Source organism: Tamandua tetradactyla (genome assembly GCF_023851605.1).
Source record: "Tamandua tetradactyla isolate mTamTet1 chromosome 1 unlocalized genomic scaffold, mTamTet1.pri SUPER_1_unloc_2, whole genome shotgun sequence".
Lineage (NCBI taxonomy): Eukaryota > Metazoa > Chordata > Mammalia > Pilosa > Myrmecophagidae > Tamandua > Tamandua tetradactyla.
Window position 1 is genome coordinate 345,612 of NW_027518238.1, and position 14,543 is coordinate 360,154.

Consider the following 14,543-nt stretch of genomic DNA (forward strand, 5'->3'; position numbering starts at 1 on the left):
TCCTGCTTTAGCATCAGAAAGCAAGCAAGACCCTAATAACATATAAACTGGGAAAACAAAATTTTAGTGCTAGTAAGATCCTTAGCCATTCATTGAAAGTTTGTTTACATTCCCACCACCACCACCACTAACCCAACAAGGAACATTGTTTCTCACCTAGACTATTTCAAGAAACTATGCAATAGTCTCCCTGACTCCCATCTCTAATTCAATATCCCCAACCAGAGGGATCTTTCTAAAACACAAAGATAATCATTCAACACTATTTTACTGAATGGCTGACATATGCTAGGTACCACGTGTTAGAAGCTGGGAATACCAACGACAGTCAAAATTGAGTAGCTACTATGTTCCATGGACTATGCAAGGTATTTCTATATTTCTTACCTAATTTTATCATAACATTTTGAGGAAAGTGGTATTTTCCTCTTTTTACATTTTAGGAAATAGAAAGTTTAAATAATTTGCCCAAGTTTATAGTTGTATTTTACACTAAAGCCCAAGAATTCTGCAATAAATCAAGTCACATGCTATTACATTATGAAATGACCTGGACACATGAAAATACTATAAAATGTATATTTTGAATTACCAGTGTGCAGAAGAGACTTTCCTGACCAAAAACCAAATGCCTAGTAAAGGTCAAACTCTTCAATTTGGTCCCAAGAATCTCACACAATGGTTCCTTAACAGTGGCAAAAATCCTTCTTCTTTGCTCCTTCTATTTACTCTTCCCTTCCTCTCTACTATTCCACTATTCCTTCATTCTTCCTACTTCCCTCTCCCTGCCAGACTGTGCCATAGGCAGCTATTCAAGATTCTCCAAACTTAACCCTTTTATATCTCCTTGACTATGAAATATACTCCCACTGCCCAGAACAGACATCCCTCCTGTCATATGCCTGTCCTCCCTCACTACCTCATTTGAGTATCACTTTCTTTCTACAACCTTTCTTATACACCCCCAGACATATTTAACTCCTCTGTTCCCACAGCACCATTATAAAAGCATTTACATTTGTCAGAACTGTTTCTTTACATGTCTGCTCCCAGCAATCTCTTCATCCCCCCACTCTATCTCACCAGGATTGTAAATTGCTCAAGAAATGTTCTAGTTTGCTAGCTGCCAGAATACAACACACCAGAGATGGATTGGCTTTTAATAAAAGGGGATTTATTTTGTTAGTTCTTCAGAGGAAAGGCAGCTAAATTTCCACTGAGGTCCTTTCTTACGTGGGAAGGCACAGGATGGTCTCTGCTGGCCTTCTCTCCAGGCCCCTGGGTTTCAACAACTTTCCCCTGGGTTCCAACAACTTTCCCCGGGGTGACTTCTTTCTGCATCTCCAAAGGCCTGGGCTGAGCTGCAAGTGCTGAGATGAGGAATGCTGAGCTGCTTAGGCTGTGCTACATTGCAGTCTCTCATTTAAGCACCAGCCAATTAAGTCAAATGTCACTCATTGCAGCAGACACAACTCCTAGCTGACTGCAGATGTAATTAACAACAGATGAGGTTCACTTACCATTGGCTTATGTCCACAGCAACAGAACTAGGTATGCTCACCTGGCCAAGTTGACAACTGAATCTAACTAACACATGTCCACCCCTTGTCAACTTGGCAACTTCACACATCACCTTAAACAATATCAAGGTGATCTTCTGGCTGTGAATCTGTGACTCTCAAAACAAATTATCTGATGCCAATATGCAAAGAAGGATAAACACAGGATCCATAGGGAGAAACTGGAAGGAAAACCTGCAGGCAAACACCATTGGATTTCAAAGTCTGAAAGTCATTTATCCTTCGGCTGTAGAAAGTGGCAATTCCACTCTTTCCAAGGGCCTATGCAGTGGCCCACCTCTTTCCAAATCCACCTCGGGGAACATCTAGGAGACCACCTCTCAGCTCCACTCTCTCCAGGCATCAGGGCCACCCCTGGGCTCTCTGCCATTTCTGGGGCACATGCTCAACCCCTCCATGTGGTGGCAGCCAGGCTCTCCCAGTCCCCCAAGGAACGTGCTCTACCTTCTCCAAGGCCTGAGGCTGCACAACTCTTCCACTGCAACAAGATGAGAAGCTCATCCTCACCCTTCAGGGTAAACTCACCCTCTCCATGTATATTGGTGTGTCCACTCTCCTGTCCGAGGTTTCTTGGCTTCAGACCTGAGCTTCCATGGTCCTCACTCTGCAAACTCCAATCTCTCCCTATTGTGTCCTCCTTTGTCCACATTGGCAGTGGTTCCATTTACACCAACAGTCTCTTCAAACACTCCAGGACTTCTTCATCAATCTCTTCACAGTTCCTCCAAAGTCATCCCCTTAGCCATCCAAAACACCATTCCAAAATATCTGGTATTTGCAAACTGCAGCAGCACCCCACTCTCTGGTACCAAATCTGTTCTAGTTTGCGAGCTGCTGGAATGCAACACACCAGAGATGGATTGGCTTTTAATAAAAGTGAATTTATTTTGTTAGTTCTTCAGAGGAAAGGCAGCTAACTTTCCACTGAAGTTCTTTCTTATGTGGGAAAGCACAGGATGGTCTCTGCTGGCCTTCTCTCCACAAAATACCAAACATGTTGGAATGGCTTTTTAAATGGATAAGGGGAAGATTCTGGAAGAGTTGTGAGAAGCTTGATAGAGAAGGCCTAGAATGTTTCAAAGAGAATCTTGGTAGAAATATGAACTCTAAAGATACTTCTGATGAGGACTTAGACAGAAATGAGGCACGTGTTATTGCAGACTGGAAGGAAGGTGATCCATGCTTTTAAATGGCAGATAATCTGGCAAAATTTACTAGTAAATGCCATGAACTTGGATATTTAGCAGAAGAGATTTCCAAATTAAATGTCTAAAGTGCAGCCTGGTTTCTCCTTACAGCTTATAGTGAAATGCTACAAGAAAGAGATAAGCTGAAAACTGAACTCTTGAGTAAAAAGAAACCAGAAATTGAAGTTCTGTAAAATTCTAGGCCTCCAGGAATAGAGACCCCAGCGAATAGTGCCCCACATGAGGTCTTGGCCAAATGTGGAACAAGTCAGCCATTTCAGAGAAAGCCAGGATTGAACATGGAGTTATCCAGGAAAGATTTGTGGAAACTCCTTATGTCTGATGGGCATGATCCAAGGCTACTGCATAGAAAGCCAACAAGAGTGCTGTGGGACCTGTATAAACAGAGGTGCTGCCAGTCTGGACTGAGGGGTTCAGTGAAGGGACATATTGGAGGAAAAATAACTTCAGAGGCAAAACCATGGAGGCTGAGGTCTGAAGTCAAGAAGCCTCAGGCCAGGAGAAAGGAACCACCCAAGACCACAGAGAAGATGAGTTTGCCCCGAAAGCAGAGGATGGGCCTTCCACCTCATTGCAGTAGAAGAGTTATGCTGCCTCAGGCCTTGGAGAGAGTGAAGCACATTCCTTGGGGTTTGGGGAGAGCCTGGCTGCCACCACATGGAGGGGTTGAGCATGTGCCCTGGAGATAGCAGAGAGTCCGGTTACAGCCCTGATGCTTGGAGAGGGTGGAACTGAGAAAAGGATGGTCTCCCCCAAATCCCCCAAGGTTGCATTTGAAGAGAGGCAGGCCTCTGCATAGGCCCTTGGAAGGGGTGGGACTGCCACTTTCAGAAGCCCTGAGGATAAATAACTCTCAGACTCTGAAGTATAATGGACTTTGCCCTGCAGGTTTTCGAAAACGTATGGGTCCAGTGACCCCTGTGTTCCTTCTTCCCAATGGAAATGTGTATATGTATCCTATGAATGTTCCTCCTTTGTATGTTGGCAACAAATAACTTGTTATGAGTTTTCAAAGGTCCAGAGCAAATGGAGAGAATTTTGCCTTAGGACAGACCATGCCTGTAACTGACTTGATGAGATTTCATACTGTCTCTACTTTGCTTCTTCATTTGTATTGCTACTGAAAGGTTTAAGGTTTCTGGTAGTGTTATGAAATTAATGTATTTTGTATATGGGAAAAACATGTCTTTTCAGGGGCCAGAGGGTGGAATGTGCTGGTTTGAAAGGAAGAATGCTCCCTAAGAAAAGTCATGTTTTAATATAAATCCCATTTCATAAAGGTAGAATAATCTCTATTCAATACTGAATGTTTGAAACTGTAATGAGATCATCTCCCTGGATGATGTGATTTAGTCAAGAGTGGTTTTTAAACTGGATTAGGGGATGACATGGGTCCACCCATTTGGGTGGGTCTTGATTGGTTTATTGAAGTCCTATAAAAGAGGAAATATTTTGGAGAATGAGAGATTCAGAGATAGCAGAGAATGCTACAGCACCACGGAGCAGAGAGCCCACAAACCAGTCACCTTTGGAGATGAAGAAGGAAAATGCCTCCTGGGGAGCTTCATGAAACTGGAAGCCAGGAGAAAAAGTTAGCAGATGATGTTGTATTTGCCATGTGACCTTTCAGCCAAGACAGAAGCCCTGACTATGTTCACCATGTGCCTTCTCACTTGAGAGAGAAACCCTGAACTTCATTGGCCTTCTTGAACCAAGGTATCTTACCCTGGATGGATGCCTTTGATTGGACATTTCTATAGACTTGTTTTAATTGGGACATTTTCTTGGCCTTAGAACTGTAAACTATCATCTCATTAAATTCCTCTTTTAAAAGCAATTCCATTTCTCATATATTGCATACCAGCAGCTAGCAAACCAGAACAGGTAATAAGAAATCTTTGAGGGGAACAGCTTTAGAGGCAGGACCAGGATTGGGATTCTGGCTAAACCCTTTCTAGGACTATAAACCATTGTGATAAAATATTAGATACCTAATAGAGCTGATCTAAGACCTAAGTGAAAAATATACAAACCCCTAAAAAAGAAATTCACATGCACTGATAATCAGTGATTCTTTATTGACTAAATAAATGAATTAAGTCTTACTATTTCTAAGGATGTTAATTTAATGTCAAGTTTTAAAAGAAGGGGTGAGTAAAAAGAAAAAAAGAGTACATATAGAGAATTTTTCTAAAATTAAACAATACTGTCTAGGGAAGACAAATTATCTAGCAATTATTATAACTGAAAATTTATCTTTACAATGGTCAGTTAACCACAATTTAAAATCTCTCCAAAGTCAAAATATAGCTCCCTTCATTTTAATTCACATATATTACATGGAACCTTCCAATTACAGATGTGTTTCCATGGATATCTTGAGAACAAAAAACGGCACTTTGGATAATGGCTATACTATCTTCACTGGAGAGAAAATATCCCTTCACCCAGTAAATGAGAACCTAAAACTATCCAGAAAGGGAGATGAAATGCTGCTTCCCTGGCATAACTTGGCCTGCTAATCTTATGTGTCTCTTAGTAGGCCCAGCAGTATTACATGTATTTCATACTTAACAACAATGTGTGTACTTTCAAGTTCAAAGATTCACAGAAGTCACAGTTTTCAATGAACCCAATATTCTTAATTTAACTCTTACCAAACAGCAAAAACAGGTATCAATTTTACCTATCAATTCAGGCAAGGTGAGGTCTTTAATTTTAATGGTGCCATCCTAAAAAAAGGAGAAACATGACAATATAAGCACACGTTATTTTTACTTTTTTTTTTTTTTGGCTAGGTACCCTTAGCATTTTGGCAATCAAATTAAAAATTTAAAAACAGCAACTCTAAGAAAACCATTAAATCACCAGATAAAATTAAGATACCAAATTAACTACTTCTAAAAACAACATATCTTAGCAGGGATCTTCATAACAATCAAAAAAGCATCTCTAATTTGAAATAGAATAAAGACCTTTACAAAGAAATGAAGAGGAAAACCAACAAGTATTTAAAAAGCAGTGTAACTCTTTCCTTGCCACTGCCAGGGCACACAGAAGCTCTGGTGTATTCAAGATTCAGCTCTACCCATACCCAGCACCATGGCCAATGGAGGCACTGCTGATTGAAGTATGATGGATGTTAACATTGCTATACAACAGGTGCTAAAGGACTGCCCTTATCCATGGAGACCTGGCACATGGAATGCATAAAAGTGCCAAAACCTTAGGTAAGTGCCAAGTCCATCTTTGTCTGCTGGCATACAAATTTAATGAGCCTATGTATGACAAACTGAACACCAAGTCAACCTATTTAAGGCTGACAGCAACAAGAAACTAGGGGAATGGATAGGCCTCTATAAAACCAACAGAGAAGGAAGACTCCATAGTGGCTGGCTGCTGTTGTATAGTTCTTAAAGAACTACAGCATAAAATCTCAGGCCAAAGATGCCATCAGAGAATACTTTAAATGCAAGAAATGAATAAAATACTTTGCTCTCAAAAGGTAAAAAGTTTTAGTTCTAAGCATTAATAGATATGAGTCATTTTAATGAACCAAAATTAGTTACCAAAAAGTGAAAATTAAAAAAATTATTTCTCTTAAACTGGCTGGCTACAATATTTCCAAATTTTGTTTACAATATCCATTTGCTTAGCAAATCTTTTCTCCCTAAAACACACAGAATTAAACTCTGTGGCAGTTTTGAATTTTTAAATCAGTTCTCACTAAGTAAATTTCAGACTCACTACCAGAGTATTTTAGTTAATATATTAATATATAAAATTTAATCCCCAAGATAATTATCCCACGAGCTGAATATACACTTTCAAAATTTAACAATAAAAAAGGCCCACATAAATTCACAAATTCAGACTATGCTATTAATGAACACCTAAAATGGGTTCCAGATTTCAGTAGAAGGAGGTAGATAAATAAGGTTATAAGTAATTCTTATTTATAAATCTGGAATGTTTTAAACAAAATTATACTTTAAGCTAATGTATTAAGCTTGATTTTCTTTATTCATCTCATATATATATATATACTATATATATATATAATACTATAATTTTAATATATACTAGCAAGCTGTGTTAGTTAGATTCAGTTGTCAACTTGGCCAGGTGAGCATACCTAGTTCTGTTGCTGTGGATGCAAGCCAATCGTACATGAATCTCATCTGTTGCCAATTACATCTGCAGTCGGCTAGGAGATGTGTCTGCTGCAATGAGTGACATTTGACTTAATTGGCTGGTGCTTAAATGAGAGACTGCAATGTAGAACAGCCTAAGCAGCTCGGCATCCCTCATCTCAGCACTAGCAGCTCAGCCCAGGCCTTTGGAGATGCAGAAAGAAGTCACCCCGGGGGAAAGTTGTTGGAACACAGGGGCCTGGAGAGAAGACCAGCAGAGACCATCTTGTGCCGTCCACGTAAGAAAGAACCTCAGTGGAAAGTTAGCTGCCTTTCCTCTGAAGAACCAACAAAATAAATCCCCTTCTATTAAAAGCCAATCTGTCTCTGGTGTGTTGCATTCCAGCAGCTAGCAAACTAGAACAGATTTTGGTACCAGAGAGTGGGGTGTTGCTGCTGCAGTTCACAAATACTGAATATGTTGGAACGGCTTTTAAAATGGATAAGGGGAAGATTATGGAAGAGTTGTGAGAAGCTTGATAGAGAAGGCCTAGAATGCTTTGAAGAGACTGTTGGTAGAAATGTGAACTCTAAAGACACTTCTGATGAGGTCTTAGACAGAAATGAGGTCCATGTTATTGTAGACTGGAAGGAAAATGAGCCTTGTTTTAAAATGGCAGATAATCTGGCAAAATTGACTAGTGACTTTGGCTGGAAGGCAGATTGTAAAAGCCATGAACTTGGATATTTAGCAGAACAGATCTCCAAATTAAATGTCTAAAGTGCAGCCTGGTTTCTCCTTACAGCTTATAGTGAAATGCTACAGGAGAGAGATAAGCTGAAAAGTGAACTCTTGGGTACAAAGAAACCAGAAATTGATGTCCTAGAAAGTTCTGGGCTCCAGGAAAGGAGACCCCAGAGAATAGAGCCCTGTGTGAGGATTTAACCAAATGTGAAACCAGTCAGACATTTTAGAGAAAGCCAGGATCGGACATGGAGTTATCCAGGAAAGATTTGTGGAAACTCCTTATGTCTGATGGACATGATCCAAGGCTACTACATAGAAAGCCAACAAGAGTGCTGTGGGACCTGTATAAACAGAGCTGCTGCCAGGCTGGACTGAGGGGTTCAGAGAAGGGACACATTGGAGAAAAAGTAACTTCAGAGGCAAAACCATGGAGGCTGAGGTCTGAGTCAAGAAGCCTCAGGGCCAGGAGAGCGGACCCACCCAAGCACATGGAGAGGGTGAGTTTGCCCCAAAGGCAGAGAATGGGTCGTCCACCAAATTGCAGTGGAAAAGTCATGCCGCCTCAGGCCTTGGAGAAGGTGAAGCACATTCCTTGGGGTTTGGGGAGAGCCTGGCTGCCACCACATGTAGGGGTTGAGCTTGTGCCCTGGAGATGGCAGAGAGCCCGGGTGTGGCCCCGATGCTTGGAGAGGGTGGAGCCGAGAAAAGGGTGGTCTCCCCAAAATCCCCCAAGGTTGCATTTGGAGAGAGGCAGGCCTCTGCATAGGTCCTTGGAAAAGGTGGGACTGTCACTTTCTAAAGCCCTGAGGATAAATGACTCTCAGACCTTGAAATCTAATGGACTTTGCCCTGCAGGTTTTTGAAAGGATCTGGTGACCACTGTGTTCCTTCTTCCCTATGGAAATGTGTGTATGTATCCTATAAATGTTCCTCCTTTATATGTTGGCAGCAAATAACTTGTTAGGAGTTTTCAAAGGTCCAGAGCAAATGGAGAGAACTTTGCCTTAGGACAGACCATGCCTGTAACTGACTTGATGAGATTTTATACTGTCTTTAATTTTATACTTCATTTGTATTGCTACTGAAAGGTTTAAGGATTTCTAATATTGTTATGAAATTAATGTATTTTGTATATGGGAAAAACATGTCTTTTTAGGGGCCAGAGGGTGGAATGTGCTGGATTGAAAGGGAAGTATGCCCGCTAAGAAAAGTCATGTTTTAATATAAATCCCATTTCATAAAGGTAGAATAATCCTGTTCAATACTGTATATTTGAAACTGTAATCAGATCATGTCCCTGGATGATATGATTTAGTCAAGAGTGGTTGTTGAACTGGATTAGGGGATGACATGTCTCCACCCATTTGAGTGGGTCTTGATTAGTTTCTGAAGTCCTATACAAGAGGAAACATTTTGGAGAATGAGAAATTCAGAGAGAGCAGATTGACATAGCCATGAGAAGCAGAGTCCACGAGCCAGCAACCTTTGGAGATGAAGAAGGAAAATGCCTCCTGGGGAGCTTCACAAAACAGGAAGCCAGGAGAAGATGCTAGCAGATGATGCCGTATTTGCCATGTGCCCTTCCAGATGAAAGAGAAACCCTGACCATGTTCACCATGTGCCTTTGCAGATGACAGAGAAACCCTGAACTTCATCGGCCTTCTTGAACCAAGGTATCTTTACCTAGATGCCTTAGTTTGGACATTTTTGTAGACTTGTTTTAACCGGGATATTTTCTCAGACTTAGAACTGTAAACTAGCAACTCATTAAATTTCCCCTCTTAAAAAGCCATTCCATTTCTGGTATATTGCATTCCAGCAGCTAGCAAACTAGAACACAAGCAATAAAAGATAACAAAAAAGTACAATGGCAACTACCTTGATAGCTTGTTCAAAACTGAGAACTTTTCGATTAACTTGGTTTCCAATCATGTCAGCATCCATCTTGGGATCCATCATTTCAATAGCTGACATGGCTTCAAAAAGACCAAATCTGCACATTAAAAAAAAAAAACAGATCCCACACCTTGTTTTTGAACCAGTACACTTATCCAGATTCCCACAATGGTACAAAAATTACTATACTACAGTATTTAATAATGAAAGTATTCTCTGTATCTTGTGTTCACAGATTGCTAACACTTATTTCATTTTTTCTATTGATAACACTTTTATGTACTTGTCACTCAAATTATATTTTACATACAGTGTGGGGTAGAAAAGAATTAAAATGAAAATTGAATTTTTATACTTCCTTCAAAAAGGCAGTACAGTAGAAATTTTTGAAAAAAGAGATCAACTGCTCTATAATGAATTTCACTTTGCATTTCTTAAATAACTAATCAGTATTTAAAAAGTCACATTTGGAATAAAAACTGCCAAATGTAACTTTACTTCTTTTCATTTCATTTAATTCTAACAATTCAATAAAATCTGGAACATTATAGCCTACAATGGACAAAGTTTGGCAATTCCACAATGAAAAATTAACCAGATAAATGTGATGCAATGGTGGATTGACAAGGAAGGTTATCATGACCTGCCTAAAAAAATGGGAGAGGAAGAAGAAAATCCCAAAAGAAAATTTGAGTGGTCAAGCTACTGACTTCACATTTTACTTAAAGCAAATTTTTAAAAAAACTACTTGTAACGCTAAATCCTTTTTCTCAGGAAAAAAGCAGCATTTAAGATATTAAAAAGATTTTAAGGAGACACATGTTTTCCCTGCATTCCTTATGTCTTACTAATTCAATTTAAGCTCCCTTGACAATATGATCATGAGGATATTGTTGAAGACAATTCACATCTATAAGTCTGACACAATGCTAATCAAAACCCAAATGGTATTTTTCAGTCTCAAAGTCAACAGAGGAAATGCACAAAAATGGAAGATAAAATTGTCAATAAAAACAGTGGGGATTCATGAGGTTTCAAATGTTACTATAAGGCTATAATAAATATATAAAGCATTCTAGAATACACAGGTCAATGGGAAAGAACAGAGACTCCAAACCCACATTTCTGAGGGACGTGTGTGATAAAGGCCAGAAAAAAGTGAGTTACTCAATAAAAGTTATAAAGACAAGTGGAACACCATCTGGAAAAAATTAAATCTTTGCTTTACACTGTTTGAAAAAATGAAACTCAGGCATAAGTTCTAAACCTAAAACAAAGAAACTCCCCCTAATAATTTACAAAGAAGACAGAAAGGAACTTCCAGGAAAATGGCAGAGTAGAATAGGTTGAGTTCACCCCTGCTCCCTGGACAACTAGAGAAATAACAGAAAAACAACCAAGACAGTGGTTCCAGGGTATAAGTAACAAAAGCGGGATTTCTATGTTTTAGAGGGAGTACCAAGATGAAAAAAGCAGAGAAACAAGGGTTACGAGGGCAGGGTGACTTTACAGCTGCACCTGGTACAGAATGCAATGCGTAGGGCAGAACAGGAGGGCAATACTCCCACTGCCATGCCAATTCCACACAGGAGCTCCTGTGTGGGACTTTAAAACCAGAGGACCTGGTATATTTACACACAGATACCTTGCTGCTCAGACCCAGGGCCAACCCCCAATGCCTAGGGCAGGCCACTGTGGGCACACGATGTGGGCTGAGACTGGGGAGCCCTCTACTCAGGAAGAGGGGGAGACAGAGAGCTGAGGTGATCTGACAACTTGCCAGTGGGAGAAACTTCCTGGGTTCCACTGCGTTTAACCCTTTGCAATGGATGCCCAGAGTGCTCGCAACATTCACAGGTGGAGAGGAAGAGATGCAGGAGCAAGCTAAATCATGCTATTACACCAGGCACTCCCAGGCTGGCTATGGGCAGGGGTAGCTGATATATTCAGTCCCATAGCCCACGGCCATTCCATGCAAGAGCCAGGGGACCACCAGACTCATTGTGCCCAGAAGTGGATTCACCACTAGGGTGCACACTGCCCAACCCCAGCCCCCTGGTTGGTGGCTTGCAGTTTGCACCAAGACTTATGGCTTAACCAGATTTGCCCCTGTTGGGTCTCAGCCCAGTCAGGTGACCTAGCCAGGGAGCAGCAGGCCTGAGAGGAAGAGGTGGCCCAAGAGCACCATTTGTTGAGAAGATGGTCAAATAGAGAGTTCAAATTCAGCCCTGGTCCACGGAAAAATTAAAGAAGGGACAGGAGAGTGACTGAGACAGAGATTAAAGAGTGCGACTGACCTGGAGAGCCTTCTGCACCACACAGGACGGCCCTGGTTGCAGAAGGTGAGGAACTGAGAAGCAGAAAGCTTGAGCCTGGCGCAGAAGCGTGGAGCCCGCCAGGAACTAGGAAGTAAGCCAGGCCACATTCCTTGAACATGCTACCCTCACCAGCACAGCCCCATGACCCGCGACTCACCCCACACCCCATATACCCAAACTGCATCACCTGCACCCATTCCCTGTGCTCCAAGCACCCCCGCCCCATCAGCCCCCAGCACGCATACCCACCCCACACCTCCACCCAAGTGCAGCCCAACCCACCTCTCCTGCAGCCCTCCTGAATACCATCTTCCCCTTCCTGCTTCCAGCAGGCTGTTGCCAGCACATAAAGGCTACAGGCACCACTCATAATGTCACACAGCCTCCCCCTGGACCCCCTGAGCTCTTCGCATCAGTTTATGGCACTCCTAGACCTGCGCGTGCACAGGGCTTCCAATCGTGTTCTTCAGCTCTGGGAACTTCAGTTTATGACAGTCCTAGAAACGTACGTGTGCACGGCCCTCAGTCACACCTTCCAGCTCTCAGAAAGTGCTGATCTGCACAACCGGGTCATATCTGCCCCCAACAAATGAAGGCATAACACTGACCTGTTACCACAGCTCTATGCATGCACACAAAGGGCCCCATGTGCTAAACCAGCACACACCATGGTTATGACCCCAGTCCTTTGCACCCGACGGCTACAACCTCCCTGGCCACTAGATGCCCACGATGACAAACATCAGCATAACATCTTCAACCTGAGCCTATACCTGCTCTGAAACAAATCACTGCACAGATATGCCCCACCCCGTACCTTGCTTTCTGTTACAGTTCCATCCCACAAACACAAGGCCTTAGAATACTAAAAGAAATCAACTTCCAAAGTAAATCAATCAAGATATGTATATGTGACGAAAATAACAAGATCACTAAGCATAACACAAGGTAGACAGATGCAGCCCTGCCTAACGACCAAATTAAAACACCAGAAGAGACACAGATAAATTAAAGGATAAAAAGATAAAGAGAGAAAAGAATATATAGATCTGCCAAATAAAATAAAAAAGATAAAATGGTGGATCCAAGAAACACCTTTTCAGTAATAAATCTGAATGTTAACGGACTAAATTTACCAATTAAAAGATACGGATTGGCAGAATGGATTAAGAAACACAATCCAGCTACATGCTGCTAACAAGAGATTCATCTTAAGACACAAGGATACAAATACATTGAGAGTGAAAAGATGGAAAAAGATTTTCCACACAACTTATAACCAAAAGAAAGGAGAAATAGCTATATATATTGGACAAAATAGTCTTTAAATGTAAAGATATCATAAGAGACAAAGAAGGACACTGTGCTGGTCTGAAAGGATAATTGTACCTTAGAAAAACCAGGTTTTAATCTTAATCCCATTTCGTAAAGGCAGCCATTTATTCTAATCCCTATTCAGCACTGTATGCTTGAAACTTTTATTAGATTATGTCCCTGGAGATGTAGCTCAATCAAGAGTGGCTATTAAACTGGATTAGGTGGAGTTGCATCTCCACCCATTCCAGGTGGGTCTTGATTAGTTTACTGGAATTGTACAAAAAGAGGAAATATTTTGGAGAAAGTAGAGAATGCTGCAACACCACAAAGCACAGAATCCACCAGCCAGTGACTTTTGGAGATGAAAAAGTAAAATGCCCAGGGAGCTAGAGAGAAAGCCAGCAGACAATGCCATGCTCACCATGTGCCCTTCCAGCCGAGATAGAAACTCTGACCATGTTTGCCATGTGCATTTCCACTTGAGAGAGAAACCCCAAACTTCACCAGGCTTCCTGAATCAAAGTATCTTTCCCTGGATGCCTTAGATTAGATATTTCTATAGATTTATTGCCACAGTCTAAAAACTGTTAACTTGCAACTTATTAAATTCCCCTTTTTAAAAGCCTTCTGTTTCTGGTATATTGCATTCTGGCAGTTAGCAAACTAGAACAGACACTATATACTAATTAAAGTGTCAATTCATCAAGAAGATATAATGATCACAAATGTTTATGCTTCCAATCAAGGAGCTCCAAAGTACATGAGACAGACATTGGCAAAACTGAAGGGAGCAACAGATGTTTCAACAATAATAGTAAGAGGCTTCAATACATCATTCTCCTCTGTAGACAGAACCACCAGACAGAAGATCAACAAGAAAACAGAGAAGTTAAATAGCTTGATAAATGAACTAGACCTAACAGACATATGTAGGTCATTGCACCCTAAAACACAAGAATATACATTCTTCTCTAGTGTTCATGGAACATTCTCCAGGACAGATCATATGCTGGGGTACAAAACAAGCCTTTATATTAAAAGCATTGAAATTATACAAAGCACTTTCTCTGATCACAATGGGATGAAGGTGGATCTCAATAACCACCAAGGAACAAGAACGTTCACAAATACATGGAGGCAAAATAACACACTTTTAAACAACCAGTGGGTCAAAGAAGAAATTGCTAGAGAAATCAGTAGCTATCTGGAGATGAAAGAAAATGAGAATACAACTTATCAGAACTTAATGGGATGTGGCAATGGCTGTGCTGAGAGGGAAATGTATTGCCCTAAATGTCTATATTATAAAACAAGAAAGAACAAAAATTGATGTTAACAGCACA

General features: G+C 41.0%; 1 protein-coding gene and 1 pseudogene across 4 annotated transcripts in view; one reads left to right on the forward strand and one right to left on the reverse strand.

Moving 5' to 3' along the window:
- Nucleotides 1-14,543, reverse strand: part of LOC143672703 (N-alpha-acetyltransferase 35, NatC auxiliary subunit-like) — a 133,519-nt gene that overhangs the window by 16,021 nt on the left and 102,955 nt on the right. For 2 of the 4 annotated variants that reach the window (XM_077147256.1, XM_077147257.1), the window contains 2 exons: nucleotides 9,548-9,662; nucleotides 5,446-5,520 (listed from right to left, as the gene is read on the reverse strand). In XM_077147256.1, coding sequence (XP_077003371.1) covers nucleotides 5,446-5,520; nucleotides 9,548-9,662 — 190 coding nt within the window. Of the gene's footprint in view, nucleotides 1-5,445; nucleotides 5,521-6,923; nucleotides 7,012-9,547; nucleotides 9,663-14,543 lie in introns of all 4 variants that reach the window. The other 2 variants (XR_013169949.1, XR_013169950.1) reach the window with 2 other exon arrangements.
- LOC143672707 (small ribosomal subunit protein eS12 pseudogene) lies at nucleotides 5,891-6,270 on the forward strand (annotated as a pseudogene).